Source organism: Oncorhynchus tshawytscha, linkage group LG06 (assembly GCF_018296145.1).
Source record: "Oncorhynchus tshawytscha isolate Ot180627B linkage group LG06, Otsh_v2.0, whole genome shotgun sequence".
Lineage (NCBI taxonomy): Eukaryota > Metazoa > Chordata > Actinopteri > Salmoniformes > Salmonidae > Oncorhynchus > Oncorhynchus tshawytscha.
In genome coordinates, this window is record NC_056434.1 from 61869203 (window position 1) to 61883042 (window position 13840).

At 41.7% G+C, this 13840-nt stretch overlaps 1 protein-coding gene and 1 long non-coding RNA gene across 3 annotated transcripts in view; both read right to left on the minus strand.

Moving 5' to 3' along the window:
• The window catches only part of ccnj (cyclin J), a 20921-nt gene extending 7444 nt beyond the window's left edge, over positions 1-13477 (minus strand). The window contains exons 1-4 of one of the 2 annotated variants that reach the window (XM_024424488.2): positions 13283-13475; positions 12190-12302; positions 7173-7383; positions 6754-7053 (exon numbers count right to left, since the gene is read on the minus strand). In XM_024424488.2, the coding sequence (XP_024280256.1) occupies positions 6754-7053; positions 7173-7383; positions 12190-12258 (580 nt within the window). In that variant the 5' untranslated portion in view covers positions 12259-12302; positions 13283-13475. Of the gene's footprint in view, positions 1-6753; positions 7054-7172; positions 7384-12189; positions 12303-13282 lie in introns of both variants that reach the window. The other variant, XM_024424489.2, reaches the window with a different exon arrangement.
• Positions 3407-6737, minus strand: LOC112252837. Its single transcript, XR_002953895.2, has 2 exons — positions 4163-6737; positions 3407-3985 (listed from the first exon to the last, which is right to left on the minus strand). It is a non-coding gene; the product is annotated as an uncharacterized LOC112252837 (long non-coding RNA).
• Positions 13478-13840: the final 363 nt, after the last annotated feature.

Consider the following 13840-nt stretch of genomic DNA (forward strand, 5'->3'; position numbering starts at 1 on the left):
GCATAGTGCCAACTGTAAAGTTTGGTGGAGGAGGAACAATGGTCTGGGGCTGTTTTTCAAATCTTAAAAGCTACAGCATACAATGACATTCTAGACAACTCGGTGCTTCCGACTGTGGCAATAGTTTGGGGAAAGCCCTTTACTATTTCAGCATGACAATGCCCCCCCCGTGCACAAAGTGATGTCCATAATTAAATGTTTTTTCGCGAATTGGAATGCTGACTGCGTGCCAGGTCTAATCTCCCAACATCAGTGCCCCACCTCACTAATGCTTGTGGCTGAATGGAAGCAAGTCCCAGCAGCAATGTTCCAACATCTAGTGGAAAGCCTTCCCAGAGTAGAGGCTGTTATAGCAAAAAGGGGGGACCAACTCCAAATGTACATTTTGGAATGATATGTTTGACGAGCAGGTGTCCACATAGTGTTGGGCATATAGTGTAGGTTGTCAATACCAGGTGGTTTCTCATTGTTGGACAGTAGGGCTGTCCCAGACTAACAATCGAGTGGTCGAAATGTTAAAGTGCATTTTTCCGGATATAAAACACCCTCTGTGTTTTAATAAAATCAACTATATGTAGGCTGCGGAGCTCGTCTGATGCTTTAAGCACAGTGATTAAATAAGTAAAATGACTTGAGGGAGCCAGAGATCAAGACAAAAACCTGTACCCGAACCTCCACATCATGTGATTAAGAAATTATACAAATCTAAAAGTAGCCTAACTTCTATTGCCAACTATGTAAACATAGCCTACATAAAGCCAACAAATAAATACATTGCAGCCTGCAGATAGAAAAGAACCTGATAAAAATAAATCACATTGGCTATACATGGCCTGTCTGTCTGCAAGGAACTTGAAGCACTATCAACTTGCAACATCATAAAATTCTGGACCCTCAGTTTCCCGAGCCAGTTAACTTCGGACTGACACAGCTGTAGGCTATTCGCACAAGGGATATGAATATTTTACAAATAGGCTACATTGGAGGAACTATTGTCACTCAATGGATGTAAAAACACGTTGGTTTACTTGCCGCTTGAGGTGAAGAAAAAAAGAATCAGAAGCTCCATGGGCACATTTAGTGTATTCAGAGCCCTGGACTTGTTCCACCTTGTTACGTTACAGCCTTATTCTAAAATGGATTAAATCAGGTGTTTTTTCCTCAATCTACAAACAATCATGACAAATTTCAAAAATGTGAAATGAATACCAGAAATAGCTTATTTACATAAGTATTCAGACCCTTTGCTATGAGAAGCAATTGAGCTCAGGTGCAGCTCGTTTCCATTGATCATCCTTGAGATGTTTCTACAACTTGATTGGAGTACACCTGTGGTAAATTCAATTGATTGGTCATGATTTGGAAAGGCACACACACATGTAGTCCCACAGTTGACAGTGCATGTCAGAGCAAAAACAAAGCCATGAGGTCGAAGGAATTGTCCGTAGAGCACCGAGACAGGATTGTGTCGAGGCACAGATCTGGGGAAGGGTACCAAAAAATGTCTGCAGCATTGAAGGTCCCCAAGAACACTGTGGCCTCCATTCTTAAATGGAAGAAGTTTGGAACCACCAAGACATTTCCTAGAGCTGGCCGCATGGTCAAACTGAGCAATCGGGGGAGAAGGGCCTTGGTCAGGGAGGTGGCCAAGAACCCGATGTTCACACTGACAGAACTCTAGAGTTCCTCAGTGGACAACCATCTGTGCTGCATTCCACCAAATCAGGCCTTTATGGTAGAGTGGCCAGACGGAAGCCACTCCTCAGTAAAAGGCACATGACAGCCCGTTTGGAGTTTGCCAAAAGGCACCTAAAGGACTCTGACCATGGAGAAACAATGGTCAATGCCAAGCGTCATGTCTGGGGGAAACCTGGCACCATCCCTACAGTGAAGTATGGTGGTGGCAGCATCATGCTGTGGGGATGTTTTTCAGCAGCAGGGACTGGGAGACTAGTCAGGATTGAGGGAAAGATAGAGCAAAGTACAGAGATCCTTGATGAAAACCTGCTCCAGAGCACTCAGGACCTCAGACTGGGGTGAAGGTTCACCTTCAACAGGTACGACCCTAAGCACACATCCAAGACAACACAGGTGTGGCTTTGGGACAAGTCTCAATGTCATTGAGTGGCCCAGCCAGAGCTCGGACATCTCTGGAAAGGCCTGAAAAGATCTATGCAGCAACGCTCCCCATCCAACCTGACAGCACTTGAGAGGATCTGCAGAGAAAAATAGGAAAAACTCCAAATACAGGGTGCTTCAACAAAGTACTGAGTAAAGGGTCGGAATACTTATGTAAATATCACATTTCTATTTTTTCTAAACCTGTTTTTGCTTATGGGGCATTGTGTTGATTGAGGGAAACATTTATTTAAAAATAAGGCTGTAACAAAATGTGGGAAAAGGGGTCTGAATACTTTCCAAACGCACTGTATAAGTCTACATCCCTTACTCAACATTGACAGGACCCATTTAAACAAAATACCTTAAATGGACAACTCATAAATGGAATGAAATAAACCAAAACTTGTTTCTCACAAGTGTTGCCTAGGTTGTGCGCACTGCAAACATGTCCACTGTAAAAGACTAATATATTAAAATGCATTAACAGAAATGACGGTAACCAAACAAACATTGCAGAATAGAAATGGGAATCAACGGTAAATGTATTACCGGTGTGCCATCCCTGCGGCCTCCGCAATGGATTAGTCCACTGAGACAGACAAGACATGTGCCATGAAATAAATAGAATGTTTTTTGCAACTGCTCGACAAAGAAATAAAATATGTATTGGTCAACCAACAGCCTATCGACCAGTCGACTAAAATTGGGTCATCCCTAACAGAGAGCAATCATTTTCCCCCCTCTCCCACACTAACTTTACAAAATTACAATGCTTTTCTTTCATTAGGTATTTTATGCATGAATGATGGCTCGCAGTGTGCCCACTCTGCCAATGAAATCATTAAAATAGGATTTGTGATGAATGAGCCATCCGATTCAATGAAAGATGGAGTTGAATTAGTCTTTCTTGACATAATTTCATTTAAAGTACTCCAAAGCTTTTTTTCCCCAGTTATACCTCCATCATATATATATATATATATATATATATAATTTCTCAGTTTCTTAATACATTTTATTTTGTTCAGTTTTTTTTTTTTTTTTTAAATCACAATTTCTCATTTTACAATGGTCGGCCATTCTAACGAAGGCTCTCCTTTGCATAATTTCTCTCGACCATAAAGTTTCCATTCCTCAATAACCCAGGGGGGCTTAACAGTTTTAGCAGTCAAGTTTCTTAATAGGTGCATGCTTATTAGTGGTGCAGCGGATCACAAAATTCATGGTTTTGAGTCACAGATTGGATCATTTCAGAAAAAATAATAATAAAAACAATGTAGACAAATAACTTTGCTTTCCCTTTATTACTTAAAGAACACTTGAAGCAAGTAACTTTTCAATGTTTAAATAAAATATTAAAATAAAATATTCAACACTCAATTGTTAAATTAAAGTGCAAAGTGCATGATACCTTCTTCCTTGGAACAATAGTGAATGAAAAAAAATAACCTGTCCTCTTAAAAAAAAAAAGTAAAGAAAGAAAGCAAAGCAGACCTGAGCTAATAACTTAATTATTTTTCAAAAAGATGAAGTCTACACTGTCTGGGGAGAGGGTAGACCTCTTTGCAGTCACTATGTCCCCTGCTGTGGAGAACACCCGCTAGCTAGGAACTGAGTGCCAGGCACAGTCAGGTAACCTCTTGCCATCATGGCAATGTGAGGGTATTTACACTCATTGCTTTTCCACCATGCCAGTGGGAATGCCGCTTGCTGCCTTGTAGGATGCCACCTCTTCGATGGTGTTGGCAAACGTCTTGCCTGTGTCCTTGCTCGCAAAGGTCTCCCCGAAAAGCTCCTTCATGGCCAAATTATTTTGTGGCGGAGATGCCTCTGAGTCTGCTCCTGTCAGCTCTGTGGCTTGACCCTGCAGAAAAAAAGACTTGATCTATTAAACTACCAAATTATTTATTTTCATAGAACTATAATCGTGGCAATAACATTTAAAAGTCAGTATTTCACATCAAAAATGGATGATTCTAATAGCATAGACTAAAATTAGACTGCAGTATATTATTTAAGTAATTCACTCTATTTTTTTTACCTCTTCAGTGGCCACAATCTCAGTGGTGAGATCACTATGTCCTCCGATGTAGGGCAGGGTCTAGGTGAGACAGGGACTTGAACCTTGGATCCAGTGCAGTAGATCTATTTTTTTTATTTTACCTTTATTTAACTTTTTACCTTGTCAGCTCAGGGATTTGATCTTGCAACCTTTTGGTTACTAGTCCAACGCTCTAACCACTAGGCTACCTACCGCCCCATCTATGAAGGAAGGTAGTCCTGTACATTAGGGGGGGTGGTATCTGGGGTTCAGGTCCTCTTATGGCAGCCTTGATATCTCTAGTGATGGTGCAGTCTTCCTCACTTGGGCCCATCGATTGTAGAATCCTTGTTTTCAGAGTTCGGATCATGGACACAGACAGTGCAGATTCAGTGCTCAATAGGGTTGGAACCGTTTTGAGGGGTTTGAGCACCTGGAGGACCTCCTCTGCCACTTTGATGTTATCAGACAAGGTGAAGATGTCTTTTTTTTCAGGGTCTTGTCTGTCAGTGCAGAATATATAGCTGCCTGCTGCTCAAGATGGAACTCCACTTATGACATGTTGGAGCGCCATCTTGTTGTGACATTGTGTATGATCTTGTGGGTCGGTTGCTGTAGCATTTCTTGCTTGGTCTTAAGCACGAGCGGCTGCTGTGCGTCGGTGGAAAAAGGAAGCCACCAACTTCCTGATCCTCCCAAGGAGGCGGTCCATCTGGTTCACTGAGATTCCCCTTTAGGATGCCAAATTGATCACATGTGCAAAGCAAGCCAGCTATGGCCCCAGTCCAGCCTCTATCACTGCATTTACTTGGTTCTTGGCATCATCTGTGGTGGTTGAGATATTGCCATTGGGCCTCTCTAGCTTCCACTCTGCTACTGCTCCGAGCAGTACCTGCGCCAGATGTGCCTGTGCGACGTGTCTGTAGCACCGGACTTCGTATCCCCCACTCCTCTGTGGTGTATTGAGCAGTCACAGTCACGTAGCTTTCCGTTGCCCTGGAGGTCCACCCGTCTGTGGAGAGGGCAACAGAGGATGCCTTGGATAATTAGTCGACAATTTTGATATTTTCCTGTTCATAAAGATCTGGCAAGATCTTCATACTGAAGTGGTTACGCCAGGAGATTTCATAGCTTGGCTCAAGCACTTTCACCATATTTTTAAACCCTTTGTTTTCTACAACAGAGTATGGCCTCACGTCTGCAGCGATAAATATCCCAATAGATTTGGTGGTGGCTTTAGCCCGGTGTGACTCTGCAGCAAAAGGCTGCTTAAATTCCGTGGTGAGAAGTTGTCTCTTGGCTGAGTTGGCTTCCGTCACTGACAACAGGGTGATGACACTTTAAATGTGTGGCCATGCTCAATGCATTTCCATGTTCATACGGCTTTCTTGTGGCACAACACCTGCACACCGTAATGGTGTTGTCCACCACCCTTCTTCCGTCATCATATTTGACAGGGAAGCCAAAATGCTCCCATACATGAGACTTAAATGAAGCGGGAGGCTTTTCCAGTTCTTCAGCTCCTCCGCTAGCTCCATGGCTGTCACTGCTCTTTTTCTTCTTTGCTTTTTGCAACGCGAGCATCCAGGATTGATTCGTTGGGATTCAACATGCCCCGTTCACGTGAATAGTACACACAACTGCTTAAAAAAAAAAAAATCAAATCAACCTTCATGCGTCAGTAAAACACAGCACGCATCTGTCTTGTCTATCCTTTCACTGCATCAAGATGTAGGGAATTCTTTTTTTTTAAGTAACAGCGGCAGTAAAACTGTATTCCACACTAACGTGGTTGAACTTTGCAATTGATCCGCGGTTCACATGTGTGCCGAACTGTGGGGTGGGGGTGATCACGGATCAACTACGGTCCGTTACACCACTAATGCTTATTGATAACTGGAAGAAACAATTTCATAAATACATCAAGTGCAGCGTCTGGATGCTCCTCATTACACACAAACCAACAAATCTTCAACATAGGCGTCACTAGAAAATCTTGTGTAGGATCTCTTATACACTATTTTAGGCCCAGCCTTTGGAACCTCGGCTTTTCTGGATATAGCCACTACGTCCATTGGGTGTGGATACAGCTTTAGAACAAAGTTTTGCAGCATTAGTAAAGATATGACCAATACACTTGGATGATGTAGATCCTGTACTGTTTGTAAATACTCTGGCAGGTTGATTGATCACCTGAGCCAGATTACAGGCACTGGTTACAGTAAGAAGCTTCCTCTTCGAGTGGATAGCTCGATGAAAACCAGTCTAAATCAGGTCACCCCCCCCAAACAAAATAGACCTCTTAACATCACACATTATCAAGCATGTCACACATTATCCAGATACTGACTTAGCACTTGGTGGCCTAGAGCAGCACCCTAAAATATGATTTAGATAAGGTGAACCTGCAACCACAACACTTCAACAGTAGACATGAGATCCTCGCTAACCTTTACATGAATCTAGCTCTGAATATATGCAGCAACACCTCCTCCATAGGCATTCCTGTCTCTTCTGTAGATGTAATATCCCTGTATTGCTACTGCTGTATCAAATTAATTAAGTGAAGCAGCAACAGAACTTCAACTTGCCTTGAAGGGAGACCTCCAGGAAGTAGTCAGCATACTTTGTCATGTAGAGCACCGTCTTCTCCAGGCACGCCATGGGCCAGCCATCGTGAAGGTCCGCCTCGTTGACAGCGATGGACAGGTAGTACTCTATGAAGTGTGCAGCGGTGGGCAGGTACAGGTTCCACTGGAAGGTCTCCAGCAGGAGGAGCTCCATGTGCAGCAGGCCCTGCTTGGTCAGCACCAGGTTCATGGAGCTCATGCAGCCCAGGCTGTTAAGAGTCTCCAGCTTAGGAACTCGGTCCTCTCTCTCCTCAAACTTACCTGTAGAGGACGGGAAATAATCACAAGGCACACAGAAAAATTGAGTTTATAGGCTGGGTGGAGCATAGCAATTAGAAGTTTGGCGAAGCAGAGGCTTGCAAGGAAGCTGACAAACTTACTAGCCAAAAGCAAGCAGGAGAGTGCGACCATGTGAAGCTGTTGCACCGTTATATCATAGCGATCCATGAAAAGGTCCAGCAAGTAGACGGCAAGGTGTCTGGCTGTTGGGCACAGCCGGTAGCGATTGCTTACGATTGCTATGAGGTCTGCAAAGTAGCGCCTGAGGTTGAGCTGGGGGGACTGGCCTTTGTAGGAGGGCAACTTGATTTCCTGAAGAAAAAAAGTAAACAATACATTATAAGATCTGTAATCTTGGCCAACCAGATCTAAAATGTGTGACTGCTTCAGATGCTCCATTAAAGATCTGGGGGTAGAAGTATGAGAAAAGATATTAAACGAGACTAGCGACATCCCTAATCTCCTAAACAGAAACTGACAGTTTTGGGTAAGTCTATGGGCCAGATGTCTCCACTTCAGAGATTCCAAAGATGCAACGATATCGTGACAGTCCAAATGATAAGTGAGGGGGGAAAAAAAAAAAAAAAAAAAAAAAATCAGGGCACCGGAAGTTGTTAGTCATCTCATCCGTCTGTTGAGAGACGCTCCGATACCATTTTATGTTACGCGTCTGTCCACAAGCTATTATGGCCTCTAGATACTAGAACATGAAAAACATAGAATGTTACTTTCGGTACTTCTGCCACGAGTCTCATATCATATACTTATTGAGAGGTTCAAGTCTATCAGGCCAGCCGATGTCCCCTTATAGCGCGAGCTCACCGTTCATGCCTCTCGCCTGATCCACTTACGCACTGCTAGAGGACTAGGAGTCTAGACTGCAACATGTTTGCTCATCACTCATGCTGCATAGAAGTTGCTGATTGTCAACATAAACCTATTGGGTGACCTGACCAAATTCACATAGAAATGTGAGTTATAGATCTCATTGAAAGCTAATCTAAGAAGCAGTAGATCTGTTCTGTGCACTGTGTCTATGCTTCCCGTTCTTAAGTTTAGTTTTTGCATCTCTGTTTTGTACACCAGTTTCAAACTGAAAATACAATATTTTGGGTTATTGAAAATATCTATTTCACCGTGGTTAAGATGGTACAATAATTCTCTAGTTATCAACTGCTCGCTTTGTCGTAAATGTTAGCAATCCCGAAATGGCAGAGCAATTTCTGCATATTGCACATTTAAATCGTCTCTCCATCACATTTAAAGATCAGAGGTATAATAAGAACTAAAGGCTGCATCCAAGATGTCCACCCATTGTTTTCTATGCAATTTACTCACGTTCGCATACGCCGATTCATGGACCGTCTATATCTGGTTTATACAGACCAACATTACACTCACACTTGCGAACAGAAAGCAGAGCAAGCAGCAACAAAGTCACCACTACAACTACATACATACATGCATATAAAAACAACAATTTAAAAGATTTTACTGAGTTAGTTTATTTAAGGAAATGTGTCAATTGAAATAAATTCAGTAGGCCCTAATCAATGGATTTCACATGACTGAGAATACAGATATGCATCTGTTGGTCACAGATCCTTTTTTTTTTGTCTCATGCAGCTTGACACATCTGCTTCACATAGTTGATCAGGCTGTTGATTGTGGTCTGTGGCCTGTGGAATGTTGTCCCACTCCTCTTCAACGGCTGTGCGAAGTTGCTGGATATTGGCGAGTCCAGGCTGTCGTACGCATCAACCCAGAGCATCCAAAACATGCTCAATGGGTGACATGTCTAAGTATTCAGGCCATGAAGATCTGGGACATTTTCAGCTTCCAGCAATTGTGTACAGGTCCTTGCGATATGGGGTCGTGGATTATCATGCAGAAACATGACGTGATGGTACAACAATGGGCCTCAGGATCTCATCATGGTAGCTCTGCATTGAAATTGCCATCAATAAAATGCAATTGTTTGTTGTCCGTAGCTTATGCTTGGCCATACCATAACCCCACCACCACCGTGGGGCACTCTGTTCACAAAGTTGACATCAACAAACCGCTCGCACACAAGACGCCATGAACGCCGTCTGCCCTCTGTACAGTTGAAACCGGGATTAATCCATGAAGAGCACACCATCGAAGGTGAGCATTTTTCCCACTGAAGTCAGTTACGACGCCGAACTGCAGTCAGGTCAAGACCCTGGTGAGGGCAACAAGCACGCAGATGAGCTTCCCTAAGACTTTCTCTTGACAGTTTGTGCAGTAATTATTTGGTCGTACAAACCCACAGTTTCCTCAGCTGGCGGCTGAACGCAAAGAAGCCAGGTGGGAGGTCCTGGGCTGGTGTGGTTACACGTGCAGTTGAGAGGCCGGTTGGACGTACCGCGAAATTCTCTAAAACGACTTATAATAGAGAAATTAACATTCAATTATCTGGTAACAGCTCTGGTGGACATTCCTGAAGTCAGCATGTGGCATTGTGTGACGAAACTACACATTTTAGAGTGGCCTTTTATCGTCCCCAATACAATGTGCACCTGTGTCATGATCATGCTGTTTAATCAGCTTCTTGATATGCCACACTTGTCAGGTGGATGGATTATCTTGGCAAAGGGGAAATGCTCACAAACAGGATAAACAAATTCATACACAAAATTTGAGAAATAAGCTTTTTGTGCATATGGGACATTTCTAGGATATTTTATTTCAGCACATGAAACCAACACTTTTCAACACCCCTATTGAAAATGCATTGACCTGCATTGTGAATAGGCCGCCTAGACTAAATCTTGATTTACCTTGTTTATCAATAGAGATTTACCATTCAAATACATTGTTATTGTTGTAGTTAATTTTTACTAAAGTCTAATTAAATTATATGATTACTTCATTAATGCATACAGGGCTGTCTGAAATCGAATTTAAATTGTCATGATATTGAACTCAAAAGATTGAACAGAGCAGTAGCTGAGTGTCTAGATTAAGTGCCATTCTGTGACTTAGTCTAATACTATTTTTTGCCGTGGTATCGTGATACTAAACCTGGTATTGAAGTCAAAATTCTGGTATCGTGACAACACAACTTTACATTTGACATTTTACTCATTTAGCAGACATGCTTACCCAGAGCGATTTACAGTTAGTGCATTGATCTTAAGCTAGCTAGGTGGAATAACCACATCAGTCGTAATAAGTACATTTTTCGTCAAAGTAGCTACCAGCAAAGTCAGAGCTAGGGGAGTCGGTGTAAGGGTGGGTGCTGTTAGATTTCTCAAGCAATAATTTTGATAAGACTGTTTGGGAGTGGGAAAACTGAAAACTAGCTTTTATTTATTTTTATATTAACTAATTTACTATCTGGTGATGTCAGAGGCCAAAACACCATCCCACCACAATAGGCTGAAATTTCAGGCAGACTTTTCAAACAGCGCTTACACAATAATATTCCAACTTCAGCATGGGCACCTACTCATTCCAGGGTTCTCCGTTATTTTCACAGTTTTCTACATTGTAGAATAATAGTGCAGACATCAAAATGATGAAATGCATATGGAATCATGTAGTAACCAAAAAAAAGTGTTAAATCTAAATATTTTATGAGATTCTCCAAAGTAGCCAGCCTTTACCTTGATGACAGCTTTGCACACTTGACATTCTCACAACCAGCTTCATGAGGTAGTCACCTGGAATGCATTTCAATAAAGTTCCCAATCCCTTGGTAAAAAAAGTTAATTTGTAGAATTTCCTTCTTAATGCATTTGAGCCAATTAGTTATGTTGTGACAAGGTAGGGGTGGTATACAGAATATGGCCCTATTTGGTAAAAGACAACGTCCATATTATGGCAAGAACAGCTCAAATAAGCAAAGACAAGATAAAGACAAGACAAGATTAAGATAAAGGTCAGTCAATCCGGAAAATGTCAAGAACTTTAAAAGTGTCTTCAAGTGCAGTCGCAACAACCATCAACCACTATGATGAAACTGTCTCTCATGAGGACCGCCACAGGAAAGAAAGACCCAGATTTAACTCTAATGAACTTATCCAGAGGTACCAGCCTCAGAAATTGCAGCCCAAAAAAATGCCACACAGTTCAAGACATCAACATTTCAGAGGACGCCTTCATGGTCAAATTGCTGCAAAGAAACCACTACCAAATGACACCAATAAGAATAGCAATGGACATTCGACTGGTGGGGATCTGTCCTTTGGTCTGATTTGTCCAAATTCAAGATTTTTTTGATCCAACCGCTGGGTCTTTGAGACAGAGCAGGTGAACGGATGACCTCTGCATATATGACTCCCACCGTGAAGCACGGAGGAGGAGATGTGATGGTGCTTTGCTGGTGACACTGCCAGTATTTATTTAGAATTCAAGATACACTTAACCAGCATGGCTACTACAGCATTCTGCAGTGATATGCCATCCAATCTGGTTTGCGATTAGTGGGACTATCATTTGTTTTTCAACAGGACAATGACCCAACACACCTCCAGGCTGTGTATGGGCTATTTGACCAAGAAGGAGACTGATGCTTCAGATGACCTGGCCTCCACAGTCACACGACCTCAACCCAATTGAGATGGTTTGGTACGAGTTGGACCACAGAGTGAAGGAAAAGCAGCCAAAAGGTGCTCAGCATATGTGGGAGCTGTTGGAGAAGCATTCCAGGTGAAGCTGGTTAAGAGGATACCAAGAGTGTGTAAACCTGTCAATGCAAAAGGTGGCTACTTTGAAGAATATAAAATATATTTTGATTTGTATTACACTTTTTTGGCTACTACATGACTCCATAGTTTTGATGTCTTCACTATTATTCTACAATGTAGAAAATAGTTTTTTTTAAATAAAGAAAAACCCTTGAATGAGTAGGTGTTTTGACTGGTGTGTGTGTGTGTGTGTGTGTGTGTGTGTGTGTGTGTGTGTGTGTGTGTGTGTGTGTAACACGCATAAAAACACTGGACAGTCACATTTTTAACTTCACTATGATCAGCCATGTATTGTAGGCCTGTGTGTTAATATAATACATCAGGTCAACAGCTCTCACTTTTGAAATATTACACTAATGTAGGCAGTTATTGCCTCCACTTTGAAATATGACAGCATACTTACTTTGTAGCGCAAAGCCTGGTATATATCTCCAGCAAGTTGTCCTTTCCACCATTGACCCTCAAGCTCCATTTAATCAATCTTGTAGAAATTTCTGGAGGCACAAATTGTCCAGTCTAAAGAGTCCAAAGTTATGACAACAGTTAAATTCTGCATAGCTGAAATTCCAGCAGTGAACCACAATGTTCGCTTATTTTCCCTCTGCATTTTCACTATTGACACATTTTCAATTAAAAAAGTTAAAGTACAGCCATTTTTATCTCAATATCAAATCATTTCTGGGTAACAATAAGTACCTTATTGTGATTGTTGCCAATTAAAATGGTCAAAAACACACAAAAGCTAACCAAAGAGCAATTTTTTCAAGCAATAATTTTTCTAGGACTATCTGGCGGTGGTCCAAGTGGTGAAGCGAAAACTGAAAACTAGCTGTTATTGGCGTAGAGGTTTGGAACTCTTTCTTATTGGTCTATTAACTAAATTTACCAGGCAGGCCAAAACGCCATCCCACCAAAACAGGCTGCAATTTCAGGCTTACATTTAAAAACAGCGCTTACACTACCATAACTTTCACAGCATCATTCCAACCTCGGTGTGGAAGTATATATACACAATAATGAAAATTACGTTTGACTACACTGGGCCTTTAAAATAAATGAAGTTTAGAAAACGCTCATATTTGCTATACTATTCAACAATTCCGGAAAAAATAAATCAGCAAGAAAATTAATGAGTAGAAGTTTGTAACAGTGGAGCCAAAACCGCTGTTTTCGTGTGTGTAAATGAGATAATTTGTGCAAACCTAACTACGAAGCGAGTAATACACTAGTTGCTACAAGTTCACACACATGACAAACCTCAACCTTGATTTCAAGATAATCAGCTTGAGGTGACTATTGGCTACTATCCTATATAAAAATGACAAGTGTTGAGTCAAATTGAAATTTAACAAATGGCCAAAAATACGACAAATCAGACAAACCAACCAATATATATAACCACAACATGTAAAGAGTTGGTCCTATGTTTCATGAACTGAAATAAAAGATCCCAGAAATGTTCCATACGCACAAAATATGATTTATTCAAGACTTACCCCTACACGCCACACTTAAAACGCGTGATACAACTACACAACTGACTTTTGCTCAAAAACTCGATATAGCCGTGAGTTTTCCAGTTGACATAAAGTTATGATTCTTCCATTGTTGAAGATCCTCGAGACAGTCGATGTCAGCTCAGCTCAGGCATGCGAGCAGTCCCAAGAGTGCTGCTGCAATGGGAACTCATGATAAAACGTTCTCAAAGCGCTACTGCCAATTGAAACTCACCTTACACACCAGAGACATCCAATCACTGGCCACGATTCATAGACGTCAACAGTGATAACGTTTTGGTCACGATTAGTGCAATCTTGGCTCCTTGGAACGTCCATACCCTAACCTTAACCCTAACCTTAACTATAACATAACCCTTACCTAAACCCTAAAATTAACCCTTACCTTATATTTCAACTTCAATGGGTTAGGGACGTCCCAAGGATATGTGATAGGATGAGCCTCTTGATCACAGCTGAGTCAGAAATTGCTGGAAGAAAACACTAAATAACGGATAATGTCTGCGAAATAACTCACGTTTTTGTGAATTAGAATCC